The 13,725-nt window shown below is 52.7% G+C and overlaps 1 protein-coding gene across 3 annotated transcripts; it reads left to right on the top strand.

The window, feature by feature from the left end:
- Positions 1-10: 10 nt before the first annotated feature.
- Poll (DNA polymerase lambda) lies at positions 11-13,225 on the top strand. 3 transcript variants are annotated; one of them, XR_004123628.1, is made up of 12 exons: positions 31-93; positions 880-1,010; positions 1,759-2,053; positions 2,251-2,410; positions 2,701-3,018; positions 4,414-4,587; positions 5,462-5,590; positions 6,241-6,409; positions 6,766-6,891; positions 12,097-12,220; positions 12,528-12,631; positions 13,006-13,225. XR_004123628.1 is itself a non-coding variant. In XM_031390490.1 (9 exons), exons 2-9 carry the CDS (start codon positions 899-901, stop codon positions 7,128-7,130), a joined length of 1,722 nt encoding a protein of 573 aa, XP_031246350.1. In that variant the 5' UTR covers positions 11-93; positions 880-898; the 3' UTR covers positions 7,131-7,674. The 3 variants fall into 3 exon arrangements, 1 of the variants encoding a protein (XP_031246350.1); XR_004123629.1 differs by having other exon boundaries at positions 12,494-12,631; XM_031390490.1 differs by lacking the exons at positions 12,097-12,220; positions 12,528-12,631; positions 13,006-13,225 and having other exon boundaries at positions 11-93; positions 6,766-7,674.
- The last annotated feature ends 500 nt before the right edge of the window (positions 13,226-13,725 follow it).

Below are 13,725 nucleotides of genomic sequence, written 5' to 3'. Positions count from 1 at the left end.
GACCTGGGAAGTATTATGGGAACTGATTTTTTTTTTTTTTCTTTTTCCCCCAGTTCCCCTCCCTCCCCCAGTCCGTTTTCATTGGCTCCCATGGTGAGTTTATTTCTCTTTGCCGGGAGATTTTAGCCTACTTTGGACCGGTCCTGGGGCCGGGTGCGGTGGGGATGCTCCTAGAGCTTTTAGGGTCCCAGCCCCAACTCTCTTCTGGCCCCAGCTGGGAGTCCCTGGTTCACGCCAGCTGCTCATGCAGTGGATGGGGCACGTCTGCTCCGGTCTTGCTCACCTCCAGCTGTGAGGGCACCCTACATCTGCCGCGGCTGCACTCCACCTCCCTGCAGCTGCGGGGCTCAGACCCGAGCGAGGAGGCTGCCACAGGGGCAGGTGCACAGCGTGCCCACAACTTTCCCTGAAGCCTCACTCCCCAGGTCTTCTGCGAATGCACACCGAGGCTAGAGAAAGATGATGTGAGGTTTTATGTGACATGTCCTTTAGACTCCAGTTCATGAGGGAGACGAAGACTCCCCTAAAGACGTAGTCCCGTTCCCTAGCCCGCTATCATTTTGGAAAAGTCTCTTGGAAGGGGAAGCAGAGGCTGCCTCTGCCTCTGCGCTGTATTTCCCTCCCTCCAGTGATGGTTCCTTTCGGTCAACACCTCTCCTACACCCACAATAGTCCCAATCTTTCTCTGACTTCCCTCAGTACTGTTAGGGTTGGTTACTGCGGGTGTGTGTGGCATACGGATTAAATCATTTAAGTTTAACTGGGGTTTCTGAAACCTCTGAGAAAGGGGTCTGTTACCCCTAAGTCCCATCTCTATGTCAAATAGTCAAGGGGTGGCTCTCAATCCTGGGTTTCTGTATGACATCTACCCTTAAACAGAAAGGTCCAGCACGCTTCAATGGACCCCCAGGGTATCTTGAAGGCATTTCCCAAGCGAAAGAAAATTCACGCAGATCCATCATCAAAAGCACCTGCGAAGATTCCCAAACGGGAGGCGGGAGAAGCTAGAGGTGAGCCGGTCCACCCTCAGAGCTCGCACACTGGAACTCTCGGTCTTCCAGTCTTCGGGCGGAGTCAGGTTAACAGAAGTGACCTTACCTGTGGAGGGGCCAAGCTCTCTTTGTACCTACCTTGCATTAGCTTTGCTTTCTGTCCCTTTCTCTTGTTTACAGTCTCATTGTAACCTTGACTTTGCCTTATAGCTGAGAATGACCTTAGGCTGATCCTCCTGCCTCCACCTGCCAAGCGCCAGGCTTTTGGGTATTTGGCACATATCCAGCTGGCGCTTTGTCTTTTGATTTTGTTTCCGGTTTTTTGTTTGTTTGTTTTTGTTTTTGTTTTTTCCAGACAGGGTTTCTCTGTGTAGCCCTGGCTGTCCTGGAACTCGCTCTGTAGACCAGGCTGGCCTCGAACTCAGAGAAGCAAAACAAAATAACACAAAAGGAAGTTTGCTGTCTGTCTGTGGTAGAATTCCCTCAAGGTATTTTGTTCTCTGGATGGCAGGAAAACTTCATTATATCTAAAACTTTCTCAGCTCACTGACAAACAACCTATAATCCCAGCACTTGGAGACAGAGGCAGAAGTGTCTGAAGCATAAGGTTATCCTCTGCTACGTAGTTAGTTTGAGACCAGCTTGGGCTACATGAGACCCTGTCTCAAATAATAGTGCAATAAAGTTAATAATAATAATAATAATAATAATAATAATAATAATAATAAACAGTTATGGCGATAGCATTTGAATATCTTCTCCACAGGATGGCTGAGTTCCCTGAGGGCCCACATTATGTCCACTGGCATTGGACGAGCCCGGGCTGAACTCTTTGAGAAGCAGATTATCCAGCATGGTGGCCAGGTGTGCTCTGCCCAGGCCCCAGGGGTCACTCACATTGTGGTGGACGAAGGCATGGACTATGAGCGGGCTCTCCGGCTCCTCAGGCTGCCCCAGCTACCTCCTGGTGCTCAGCTGGTGAAGTCGGCCTGGCTGAGCTTGTGCCTGCAGGAGGGAAGGCTTACAGACACGGCTGGATTCAGCGTCTCCATCCCCAAGAGGTTGGCTGCTCTTAGCCTTTCTCAGGTGTTTGCTGACAATGTTTGAGTTTCCGTGTTGAGTTTTTACTCCTACTTTTTAAACTGGACATACTTGGAAACCAAGGTTTCTGTGTAGAGAAAGATTGGGGACAGAGACAGGTGAGACTTTTGATATCCTAACTGCCTGTGACCCCCACCCCCACCCCCCTGCCATCTAGGTCCTTGGACGAACCACAGCTCAGCAAGTCAGGCCAAGATGCCTCTGTTCCCGACACCCAGAGGGGTTTGCCCAGGACAGCTCCATCTCTTTCCCCTTCTCACACCAGAGCTGTATCTCCTCCCCCAAAAGCAGAAAAGCCACCAAGAGCCCAAGACCAGGTGAGGAGCCTTCCAGCTCAGGGTGCAGGTCCCAGAAATGGAAGGGGCCTGGAGGTCATACAGAGAATTCTAGGTATCTCTCAATTATGCACCTATCCATCTCTTCCCAACATTTAGCAGTTCTGCATTCGCCAAGTCATGTCTGCCGTATACCACTGGGAAGCTCAGGGCTGGGCTCCGGAGGAAGCCCCGTGGAGCCTTTTCCTTGAATCAAAGCAGGAGACGCTTACCCACCAGACAGCCCTCTCTCTTGAGGATGGCACAGATTTATTGCCTTCTTCTATTTGCAGCTCAGCTCAGAGGATGAAGCCAGCGATGAGGAAGGGCCCCAGGTTAGCTCAGCAGATCTGCAAGCCTTGATCAGTGGGCACTACCCCACCCACCCTGGGGAAGATGATGGGCCTGACCCAGCCCCGGAAGCTCTGGATAAGTGGGTCTGTGCACAGCCCTCGAGCCAGAAGGCAACCAACTACAACCTGCACATCACAGAGAAGCTGGAAGTGCTGGCTAAAGCCTACCAAGTCCAGGGGGACAAGTGGAGAGCCCTGGGCTATGCTAAGGCCATCAATGCCCTCAAGAGCTTCCACAAACCTGTCAGCTCCTACCAGGTACGTGGGGTCGGGGAGAGGTTTCCTCTTTACTCAGTGGCGGTTATGGCAGCACTCGTCATTAACTACTGGTTAACTGTAGTCACCAGTGGGCATCAGATGTAGTGCTTAAGATTTTATAATGGCTGGGATCTATGCACAGAGACAACTGATAGAAGAAAAAGAGAGAAGGAGAGGGAGAGAGGGAGAGAGAGAGAGAGAGAGAGAGAGAGAGAGAGAAGAAAACAGACCAGCAAAATTGTTAGGACTAGAAAATGAGTGCTTATTACACTGTGTTCTCTATGTCTGAGAATTTTTATGTGATAAGTTTAAAGCCAGGCGTGGTGGTTCATGTTTTAGACTCTGTAGCCTGTTGATTATGGACTCTAGACAAGTTAGTTACTCTTGTTAGTTTTCCAATCACTGGAAAGGAGTTAACAACTGTAGGCCAACAGTGGTTTTGTATTTTGTTTTGTTTTGTTTTGTTTTTCAAGACAGGGTTTCTCTGTGTAGCCCTGGCTGTCCTGGAACTCACTCTGTAGACCAGGCTGGCCTCGAACCCAGAAATCCTCCTGCCTCTGCCTCCCAAGTGCTGGGATTAAAGGCATGCACCACCGCTGCTCACAGTGGTTTTGTAAGGTTGAAAGATGGTCCCAGTAATGACATACAGTAATCCCCCAGGCAGTGTGGTGCAATGAGCCCTCAGGTAGTGTGGTGCAGTGGGTCCCCAGTCAGGCAGTACGGTGCAGTGAGCCCCCACTGAGCTCCCAAAGGCAGTGTGGTGCAGTGAGCCCCCAGTCAGGCAGTGTGGTTCAATGAACCCCTAGGCAGGCAGTGCAGTGCAGTGAGTGCCACCACCCCCAGGCAGTATGGTGCAGGGAACGCCCCCTCCCAACCTCTACAGGCAGTGTGGTTCAGTGAGCCCCCAGTCAGGTGGTGTGGTTCAGTGAGAACCCTAGGCAAGCAGTGCAGTGCAGTGAGGACCCCACCCACACATACACACACCCCACAGGCAGTGCAGTACAGTGAGGCAGTACAGTACAGTGAGTCCGCAGGCAGTGGATGCATAGCTGTGATGTGATGATGAGCACTGTCATTTTTCTCTCCCTCTTTTTGTGGTTATTTTGTTTTATTTTTTCTTTTGGAGACAGAGTCTCTCTACATACCCCTGGCTGGTCTGGAACTCACAGATTGCTGCTGTGCTTCTGCCTCTGCCTCCAGGAATTCTGGGATTTAAGGCCTACCTGGCCATTTTCTCTACTTCTTCTTATCACTGGTCTCTGGGAACCAAGGGACAAGTGCCATATGGTTACCAGGCTGGCTGCCGGGCAGATATTCTGCTGAAGGCCAGATTCCCCTCTTCTGGCTCTCCCTTCCTAGAGTCTTCCTTGTCCTCCTCTGCCACTTCCTCCCTAGGAGGCCTGCAGCATCCCAGGGATTGGCAAGAGGATGGCGGAGAAAGTCATGGAGATCCTGGAGAGTGGGCATCTGCGGAAGCTAGACCACATCAGTGACAGTGTGCCTGTCTTGGAGCTCTTTTCCAACATCTGGGGAGCTGGGACGAAGACTGCCCAGATGTGGTACCATCAGGTCATGCCAGCCCACCTGCCTCTTCAGTATTGCTGTTACAGAGCCTCTGCCCACACCCCTTCCTGTTCACCTGCAGGAACCTGGGTCTCTCTGTTTTCCCACCCTGGATCCTCATGGGAGTGAAATCCAACTACAAGGATACCAGAGTTCACATTGGCCCCCCTCCAGTCCCCCTCCTGTCCCCAGAACAGCCATATGGCTTAGTGTCCTTGACCTGTGGACAGAAACAATTAATACATTACTCTGTCCCACACACCAGTAAGGGATTTTCTGTTGTTCTTTTTGTTTGTTTGTTTGTGGGGTTTGGTTTTGGTTTTGGTTTTGGTTTTTTTTTTTTTTTTTGGTTTTTCGAGACAGGGTTTCTCTGAGTACCCCTGACTGTCCTGGAACTCACTCTGTAGACCAGGCAGGCCTCAAACTCAGAAATCTGCCTGCCTCTGCCTCCCAAGTGCTGGGATTAAAGGCGTGCACCACCACTGCCAGGCTGTGGGTTTTTTTTGAAACTATATCTCATCATGTAGCCCTGGCTAACCTAGAACTTGCTATGTAGACCAGGCTGGACTTGATCTGCCTGGCTTCAGCAAGGGACTTTCTAAGGAGCCCAGGCTTTAGGCTCCATGTCTAGAACTGTGGCTCTCAAACTAGGCCATGCCAAGAATGATCTTGGGAGTTAATGAGAGTGGAGCCTAGACCCATTTTAGACCAAGGAATGAGGGACCAGCATCCCCAGATCTTGTCCCACTGAATAGAGGCTGGACTTGGTTGGTCCTGCCTTATGTCTTCTGTGGCAGCTGCTGTGACAGCCACCTGTGACTTCTGGTCTGTTTATTAGTCCTGGGTCCTCATAGCCTCTTTTCTGGTTGCTTTCTTCCAGGGCTTCCGAAGCCTAGAAGATATCCGAAGCCTGGGCTCCCTGACCGCTCAGCAGGTCATTGGCTTGAAGCACTATGAGGACTTCCTGGACCGCATGCCCAGGGAGGAGGCTGCAGAAATTGAGCAGACGGTAGGCACAGCTCAAGCCTGAAGCTCTTGAAGCCCCAGCCGGCAACCCCGCAGGCAATGGAAGTTAAGCAGTCGGCAGAGATTGCGTGTACCAGAGCTGTAGGCCCAGTGAACTCCAGGTGGGGTGGGCACTGCAGTGGCAGCCCTCTGGTCTCAGGGCCAGCGAGCATGAGCTCTGGGCACTGGTCGCCTGGAACCTCAGTGTCCTGCAGTGGGAGCGGGATAGGTCTCTCAGGCCCTTCTCTAACAGGCCAGCCTCACCCCTCCTAGAACGGTGTGGGCAGCTCCCACAGGTGCTTCACCCTCTCCCAGCCAGCTTGGAGGCTCTCTGCCAGCCACCTGCTCAGGCCTTAACCCTGAGCCCCTACACTGCCGTCAGCTCCAGATTCATAGGCTGCTTGAGCTGCGTGAACATGGTCTTTGTTATTGGTGGACTTTCACAGGCCTGGCCACTGGAACCCAAGGAGTGTTACTCTGCTCTTACCCAGAGGCCTTCTGTGTAAGAAGAGGCAAAGCCAATGTCCTCAGGCCTCTACAGTGTCCCGGTGCATCCCCTCAGCTTAGTATGAATCCTAGGGAAAGGCTGGGACGAAGGCCTTGTGCTGTCCTGGGAGAGCCCTTAGCCTTTCGCTCCTCCCTGCTCTTCCCCAGGTCCGGATATCAGCCCAGGCCCTCAACCCTGGGCTGCTGTGTGTAGCCTGTGGCTCTTATCGACGGGGGAAGATGACCTGCGGAGATGTGGACGTACTCATTACTCACCCTGATGGCCGGTCCCACCAGGGCATCTTCAGCCATCTCCTTGACAACCTTCGGCAGCAAGGTATCCATTCTGTCTTTGGGTGAGCAGGCTAGAAGTGGGCAGCCACCTCTGAGCTGTCACCTCCCAAGTCCTTAATTTGAGACATGCTGTGGGGGAAGGGCTTTGCAAGAATCCTACCTCTCCTGGGGCCAAAGACAATGAAACAGGTACCCAACATCCCTGCAGGGGAGGACTCACCTGCTGATACTGTCCACTTCCCACAGATGAGGGACTGGGTCCGGAGGGGTGGGGTCACTCAGCTCAATACACAGATAAGCACAGGACACACTGAGAATAAAGAATCTTAGGCAGCCTGGGAGGGTAAGGCAATCAGGCCTGGCTCCTTGCCCTACTAGCCATCCCTTGTGTTGGGCCAGGGTTCCTCACAGATGACTTGGTGAGCCAGGAGGAGAATGGCCAGCAGCAGAAATACCTGGGTGTGTGCCGGCTCCCAGGGCCTGGGCAGCGCCACCGGCGACTGGACATCATCGTGGTGCCCTACAGTGAGTTTGCTTGTGCCCTACTCTACTTCACCGGCTCTGCCCACTTCAACCGGTCCATGAGAGCTTTGGCCAAGACCAAGGGTATGAGCCTGTCAGAGCATGCTCTTAGTGCAGCCGTGATCCGGAACAGCCACGGTGTCAAGGTGGGGCCTGGACAAGTGCTGTCCACCCCCACAGAGAAGGATGTCTTCAAGCTCTTAGGCCTGCCCTACCGAGAGCCGGCTGAACGGGACTGGTGACCTAGGACTTGGGCAAGGGAAACCATGGATGAGCTGCCTCATCTAGTCATCTGCCACCCTCTTAGCTTTGCCTCGCTTTGTTGGTTACCCTTGTCCTTAGTGAGCCAAGCCAGGAGCTTTGGGCCTGCAGGAAAGAGCCAGTCTGATTCGGAGAGCCTGCAAGCCCTCTCTCCTGGACAGGATGATGTTGCCGTCCCCCATGCTCCCCTCTGCTCCTGGTGACAGGTTTTTACACGGCCCCTTCCCTGTTCAAGCAAAGCAGGTGGCCAGTTTCAAGCTGGTTTCTGGTGCTGAAGGCCCAAGCTTCCCTTTGCATCCCAAGACTGATGTAGACGTGAGGGGATGGGAGGGTCGGGAGAGGCTGCGAAGGAGAGGGAGCCGCTGTGGGTTTAGCATCTTCCTCAAACCTTCACAGTAGAGAAAGCCATGTAGAGTCTCTCAGCCACTCACTTCCTGAGCAGCTGGAGCTGCTGGGGTGGCCTTCCCAGACCCTGAGCGTGCCTTCTAAGGGCCCTGGGGCCTAATAAAGTGCTTCCGACATTCAGCTTGCCTGCTGTCTGTGAGCTGCTCCAACACTACCTGTTGTCCTCCATTCCAGCAGAACAAAGATAGGAGGGGCTCATTGTCAGAAACCCACAAACTGCCTTCTAGCCCAGGCTGGGGTGCAGGGTAAGAAAGGGAATCAGAGTCCGACACAAGGGGCCCCTCTCGGTCCTCCCTGTGACCCTAAGACAGGACTGTTGTGGGACATGAGCCAAGGCGACAAGTTTGAAGGAAATAGTAAGAGACACCATGCAAGGAGTGACCTGGAAGAGGAGCGGACAGGGTGATAAGGAGATGGTCACCTAAGAGGAGTCACAAGATTTTAGGACCCGTTAGGAAGCAGTCGTAGGGAGGGAGCTAGGGTTGAGGCGATCTGGCTCCACGGTTTGATTGATGGGCTAGATGGGAGTGTACAGCATGCTTCTGAGTTGGGCGTTGCAGGACAGGGAGAGCAGGCAGAGGTGGGGAGGTTTAAAAATTGATGGATCCAGAGTCAGAAGGCTTCCTGGAGAGACCTCAGGACCCCACTGGGAGATCGTGAGGTAGAAAGTGAGGCAAGCTCAGGCTCAGATGCTCTAACTGTAGTCTATGGAGTATGAAAGGGACGCGCGTGCGCGTGTGCGTGCGCGTGCGTGCGTGCGTGCGTGTGTGCGTGCGTGTGCGCGTGCGTGCGTGTGCATGTGCGTGTGCGTGTGTGTGTGTGTGTGTGTGTGTGTCTAGAAGGGTGTGTAGACGTGTTTCTATTAGAAGGGTGGGTCTTTTGTCTTTTTTCTGTCTTTTGCTTCCTTGGCCTGTGTCTGGGCAGTGGTATATTCCTATAATTGCAGATACTCAGAAGGCAGGAAAGATGTAAGTTCTGGGTCAGCCTGGGCTACATAGGAAGTTCAAGGCGTCTCAAAGAGAATAAAATGGTTCTGGATGCTAGCATCTTGAGATCAGACCTCCAGTTCAAGCCCATATTCCTGACACCAAAGCTGGAGGACCACCCCTCCCCCGGCATGAGTCATGCCGGGGGTCGGGGGGGGGGGAAGCTGCTGCATAGCCCTCATTAAGCTGAGAACTTGCCACATCTGAGGACCTGACGCCTCCGAGAGTTGCCAATCTTGTGTGGTCTTCCTTTTCTGCATAGAGTGGTTCCTTTTTGTGTGTTTGCCTTTTGTTGTTGTGTCTGTCTGTCTGTTTTTTAAGATAGAGTTTCTTGGCTGTGCCAGAACTGGTTCTGTAGACCAGGCTAACCTCAAAATAACCTCAAACTCAGAGTTCCACTTGCCTCTGCCTCTGGAGTGCTGGGATTGAAGGTGTGTGTCATCACTGCCCACTTTAGCTTCTGGGGCTTTTTTGTTGTTGTTGTTTAAGATTTATTTATTTTACGTATATAAGTACACTGTAGCTGTCTTCAGACACACCAGAAGAAGGCGTCAGATCCCATAACAGATGGTTGTGAGCCACCATGTAGTTGCCGGGAATTGAGCTCAGGACTTTTGGCAGAGAGCAGTCAGTGCTCTTAACCACTGAGCCATCTCTCCAGCCCACTTCTGGTTCTTTTAAGCCTCCAAGTCTACAGTTTTCTCCTACAACAGGGAAGCATCAGTTCTATATGCGTCTTGGTCTCTCGCTCTACATGAGTGACTGGGTCCTGCCACAAGTCAGGAGACCTATGACTTGTCTCTGTGGGAAAGGGAGACCCAGCCCTCTTTTGGGCTGCTGTGGGCCTTTCTTCAGCTGCTCTTTGACGCTTTGTGCCTAGGACACAAGTGCTCTTAGGGTGGCTATGACCCAGCCCTGCCAGACCTTGTGTTTACCCCGGGCCTGGGGTGACAATATGGGTTGTGGTCATAACCTAACTATGAACCAAACTTGTATTGGGACTCTGGCTGCTAGAATAGAGCAGGCGCGGGCATATGCCAGGCATCCACAGCCCACACCTGGAGGGGGCACGCCAGGGTGTGCGGGGTCTGTTGTGCCCAGCTTCTTCAGAATCATGGGATTTCTGCCCCTTTGGTAGGAATGGGACCCCTCTTGCCAGCACCAAGGGGGACAACTTGGAAACCGTGGCCTTGCTTCCCCTCTTCACCGCAGGGGAGTGACATAGTCCTGTTTTCTGAGAGGGAGCTGGGAAGAAGCTCCGCCTGTGGCTCCAGGTTGCAAACAGAAAGCAGCTGTCTCAGCCTAGAGTTGGCTCCGGTGTGATTCTGTGTCCACTCTGCCCTCCAGTCAGAACCAGCCAGTCAGTTTCCCAGAATCCCCGAGTCACTCAGCAGCCCTGCTTCCAAGCTCTGGAACTGGGGGGGCCTCCTAGCTAAGGCCCCAAGAAAACAGTAGTCTGCGACGTTGGACCAGGTCTCATCTGCCTCATGCGTCTCAGCTCTGATCCCCATGGAAGAGCCTCTGTGAGGGGCCTTGGGCCCCAAGACAAGGCAATGCCCCAGGGATGATGGGCTGCTGGGAGGACCCTGAGAAAGCCACCAGAAGATGAACTGAACTGATAAACTCTCCCTTCTCCAATGGTTGTGGAACCTCTGTGTAGATCCTCCTAGACCCAGGCCTGGCCCTGACTGCATAAGCCTGTGCCCTTCCTTGCCTGCTCCTGGAACTTCGGCCCCAGCCATCACTGTGTGGATGAGTGAAGGTTCCCTGGGTATGTGCCAGTGTTTGATTGACCATGTGGTCTCTCGCTTGTGTGCCTACCACACGCTTCTGGGCCCCGTGGCTGTGGTGTAAGTATCAGTGTCTCTAGCTAGCCTCTGGGTACAGGCCCCATGTCACCAAGAGCTCAGGCAGGTGTGTGGGCTGGAAGGGGACCCTGGTGGTGCTGGTCAGGAAGGTAGGAGAGTCCTGGCTACTCTCAGAGCTCTGGGTCCATGTGTCCGTGGAGGAGGCCGCAGGGCGGACCGCTTGCGTCAGCCTTGAGCGGCCATCAATAGCGCGCGGTTAATTAATTTGATGGGAACAGCAGGGACCGCCGTTTGCATTTAGTGAAGTTCCAGGAACTTCCAACCCCATCTTCATAATTGGCCTCATAAATTGTAAGAAAGAGAGAGATCAGCAAAGCAGGAGGGAGGAGGGGCCGCCCGTCCGTCCTTATTTAATTTTATTGCTGAAATTCATCTTTTTAGCCTCCTCCGCCTGAATCGGCTCTCCCTGCCGGATTTGCCTAATCATGATAAATTAATATTCATTTCCCCACCTCTTACCCGGCTCCCGCACTTGGATGGAGTTGGGAGGGTCTCCTTTCAGCCCCTCTGCCTTGGTGGGAGATGACCCCCAAAGTAGAGCTTGTGTACTGCACTGAAATTAGCCCTTGGGGAGAGTGGGAGGGAGCCTGGGAGAAAGATGGGGTTGTGTTCCTTTGGAGGGGGCTCCCAAGATTGATAGGAACTCACAGGCCTTAGGAAGCTGACATTAACTACAAGTGCCTAGCCAGGGCAAGAAGGCTGCTAGAGACCTGGAGGCTGAGCCACACAGGGGCAGAGAGGGTAAGATGAGGAGGTGAACTGAAACCTGGAGGGAGCTGAGAGGTGAGGCTGAAACACCGAGTCAAGTCACCCACTGACCCTGTCCCCCTCTACTTCGTTAGCTAGAGATGAGCCACCTTGCCAGGTCTGAGGGTTCCTGTAGGTACCATGGGTGTCCGACCACCCTTTCTCAGTACAGTTATCAGGGTGTCTGGAAACAACACACTGGCACTTGTGCTGAGCTGTGCTGTGCTGTGCTGTGCTGTGCTGTGCTGTGCTGTGCTGTGCTGGGCTGGGCTGTGCTGTGCTGTGCTGTGCTGGGCTGTGCTGTGCTGGGCTGTGCTGGGCTGTGCTGTGCTGGGCTGGGCTATAAAGCTGTGGCAGCTCCAGCCCAGCTTCAGTGAGGCTGCTGTGCGGAGACTGGGTGGAGTTTTGCTGGGAGGTCCCCCATCCTGCATCTCCCTTGGTGGAGGCTCTAGTCTAAAGAATCACAATTCCCCTCAACTGCTCAAATCCTGTTCTGTAAGACACAAGGCCTGACAGTTTTATCTCGAAACTGAAGATCAGACATGAACAGTGATTGGTCCAGTGCCCCTGATCTATGGATCAGGAGGTCTGGAACTAGGAATAGAAGGATGTATATACCTGAGAGGCTGGGCGTGGTGGGCATGGTTGCCAGGGATCTGGCCTTTTGGAAGTGGGAAGTTCTAACCTTCTGTTCTAGTGTGTGAGCTCTGCGGTTATGGTTTTTTGGTTTTTTTTTTTTTAATGATTTTATTTTTATGTGCATTTGTGAGCTGCCATGTGGTGTTGGGAATTGAACCTGGATCCCTTGGAAGAGTAACCAGTGCTTTTAACTGCTGAGCCATCTCTCTAGCCCCTGGGGTTATGTTTTATTATGTAGCAAAGGGGATATTATCTAACCACACAAGCCCTTTAAAAGGAGAGCTGTCTCTGGTTGGTGGCAGGTGGAAGGACGGTGGAGGAGAGATCTGAAGCATGAGCAGGACCTCTGGGGGCCTCAAGGAGCAGTGGTGCTGATGCAAGAAACAGTCCCGCAACCATCAGGAATCGATGCTGCCAGCCACAAACGTGAGCATGGGAGAACTTCTTTAGAGTCCTACTGGGATCCCAGGCTAACCAGTGCTCTCAATTCAGCCTGTGGGGCCCTAGGTAGCAAGCTCAGCTGACCTCACCTGAGTTTCTGCCCTGTACTCGTGGCTGCTGGAAGGGGCCAAGAGTGGAACATGTACCGCGCAGCAGTTAGAGGAGATGCACAAAGCCTAGGGAGGCCTTAGGAAGCCCCTGTAATGTTGAAGATGGGGAGTTATGGGGACCCTGTTAATACAGCTCCCCTCCCTCCAGATTACCCAGGGCAACAATTGTTCCCACTTTCCAGACTCTTTGGTCTCCTCTGTTGTTTTTCATGGAAGCAAATCATTGCAAGCATTTCAGCGTGTGACTTGTGCATTTGTGGAGCCCCGGAACCTGGATTGAGTTGCTGTGAGTACTAACCAAGAGTTACACCCGTGCAGACAGCTCCTACAGAAACTTCCTGCACACAGGCATGAGCAGCAGAGTAGTCTGATTGTATGGCGCCCTTCCCAACAAAGTGTGTCTCTCCTTTCCAAAATGGCATTTCAAAAATTTATTCACAGGACCTGTATACTAAGAAAAGAGAGTTTTGGGTCCCAGGGGACTTGTTAGAAAGCTGGAAAGACCAGTTAGTATAAGTTCTAAAAGGAGACTTGGGGAAGGGCCCTGAGCTACCTGCACCACATACCTGGTTTCTTTGAGCAGTTTTACCAAGCCCTACTTAGCTCAGCCCTACATGTGGATATGTAGTCTCTAGCTAGATTCATATCTCCATTTTACAGATGGAAAACCCAAGTCCCGGACTAGAAAGATGGTTCAGGCGTCAGTCCCAGTACCTGAGTTCAATTCCCAACGCCCGCACCAGGTAGCACACAGCTGCCTGGAACCCTGGTTCCCAGGGATCCAGAGCCCCTGCCTCTGCGGATATTGGCACCCATACGCACCCATATACAGACATGCACACAGATATAGAATTTTAAAAATAAAATAAATCTTAAGAAAAAAAAAAGTCCCAGAGAGGTTCTTTTTATTGTCCCAAGTCATGCAACATGTGTCAGAGATGGACATCACTCAGGCATCTGTGACTCCACCCAGCTGTGTTCCCTTGTTCCGCTCTGCACAGATCTCACTGAGCCTTCGGTCTCACCTCCATCCCTCTCTTCCCTCAGCTCTGTAGATAGAGGTGCTGGTGCTGGTGCTGGTGCTGGTGCTGGTGTTGGTGCTGGTTGTCCTGAAACCAGGGTTCAGTTTGGCTTTGAGACAGGGTTTCACTATGGTAGTCCCAGCTGTCTGTGAACTCAGCCCCCTGATGTGGGGCCTTACAGGGCTACCCCACAAGCCTGGCTCGGACCCGGGGTTAGATTCTTTAGTTTCCTGTTCTGAGAGAGAATGCCCAGTACTGTATACCATCATGAAGGAACTGGGGTGAAGGCAGTGACAACTCCTGAGGCCTGCCAGAGCTGAGCACACACATGCTGACAAACACCAGTCCTCCCTCCCAG

Source organism: Mastomys coucha, unplaced genomic scaffold (genome assembly GCF_008632895.1).
Source record: "Mastomys coucha isolate ucsf_1 unplaced genomic scaffold, UCSF_Mcou_1 pScaffold21, whole genome shotgun sequence".
Taxonomy (NCBI): Eukaryota; Metazoa; Chordata; class Mammalia; order Rodentia; family Muridae; genus Mastomys; species Mastomys coucha.
This window is presented reverse-complemented; position numbering and strand designations above follow the sequence as displayed.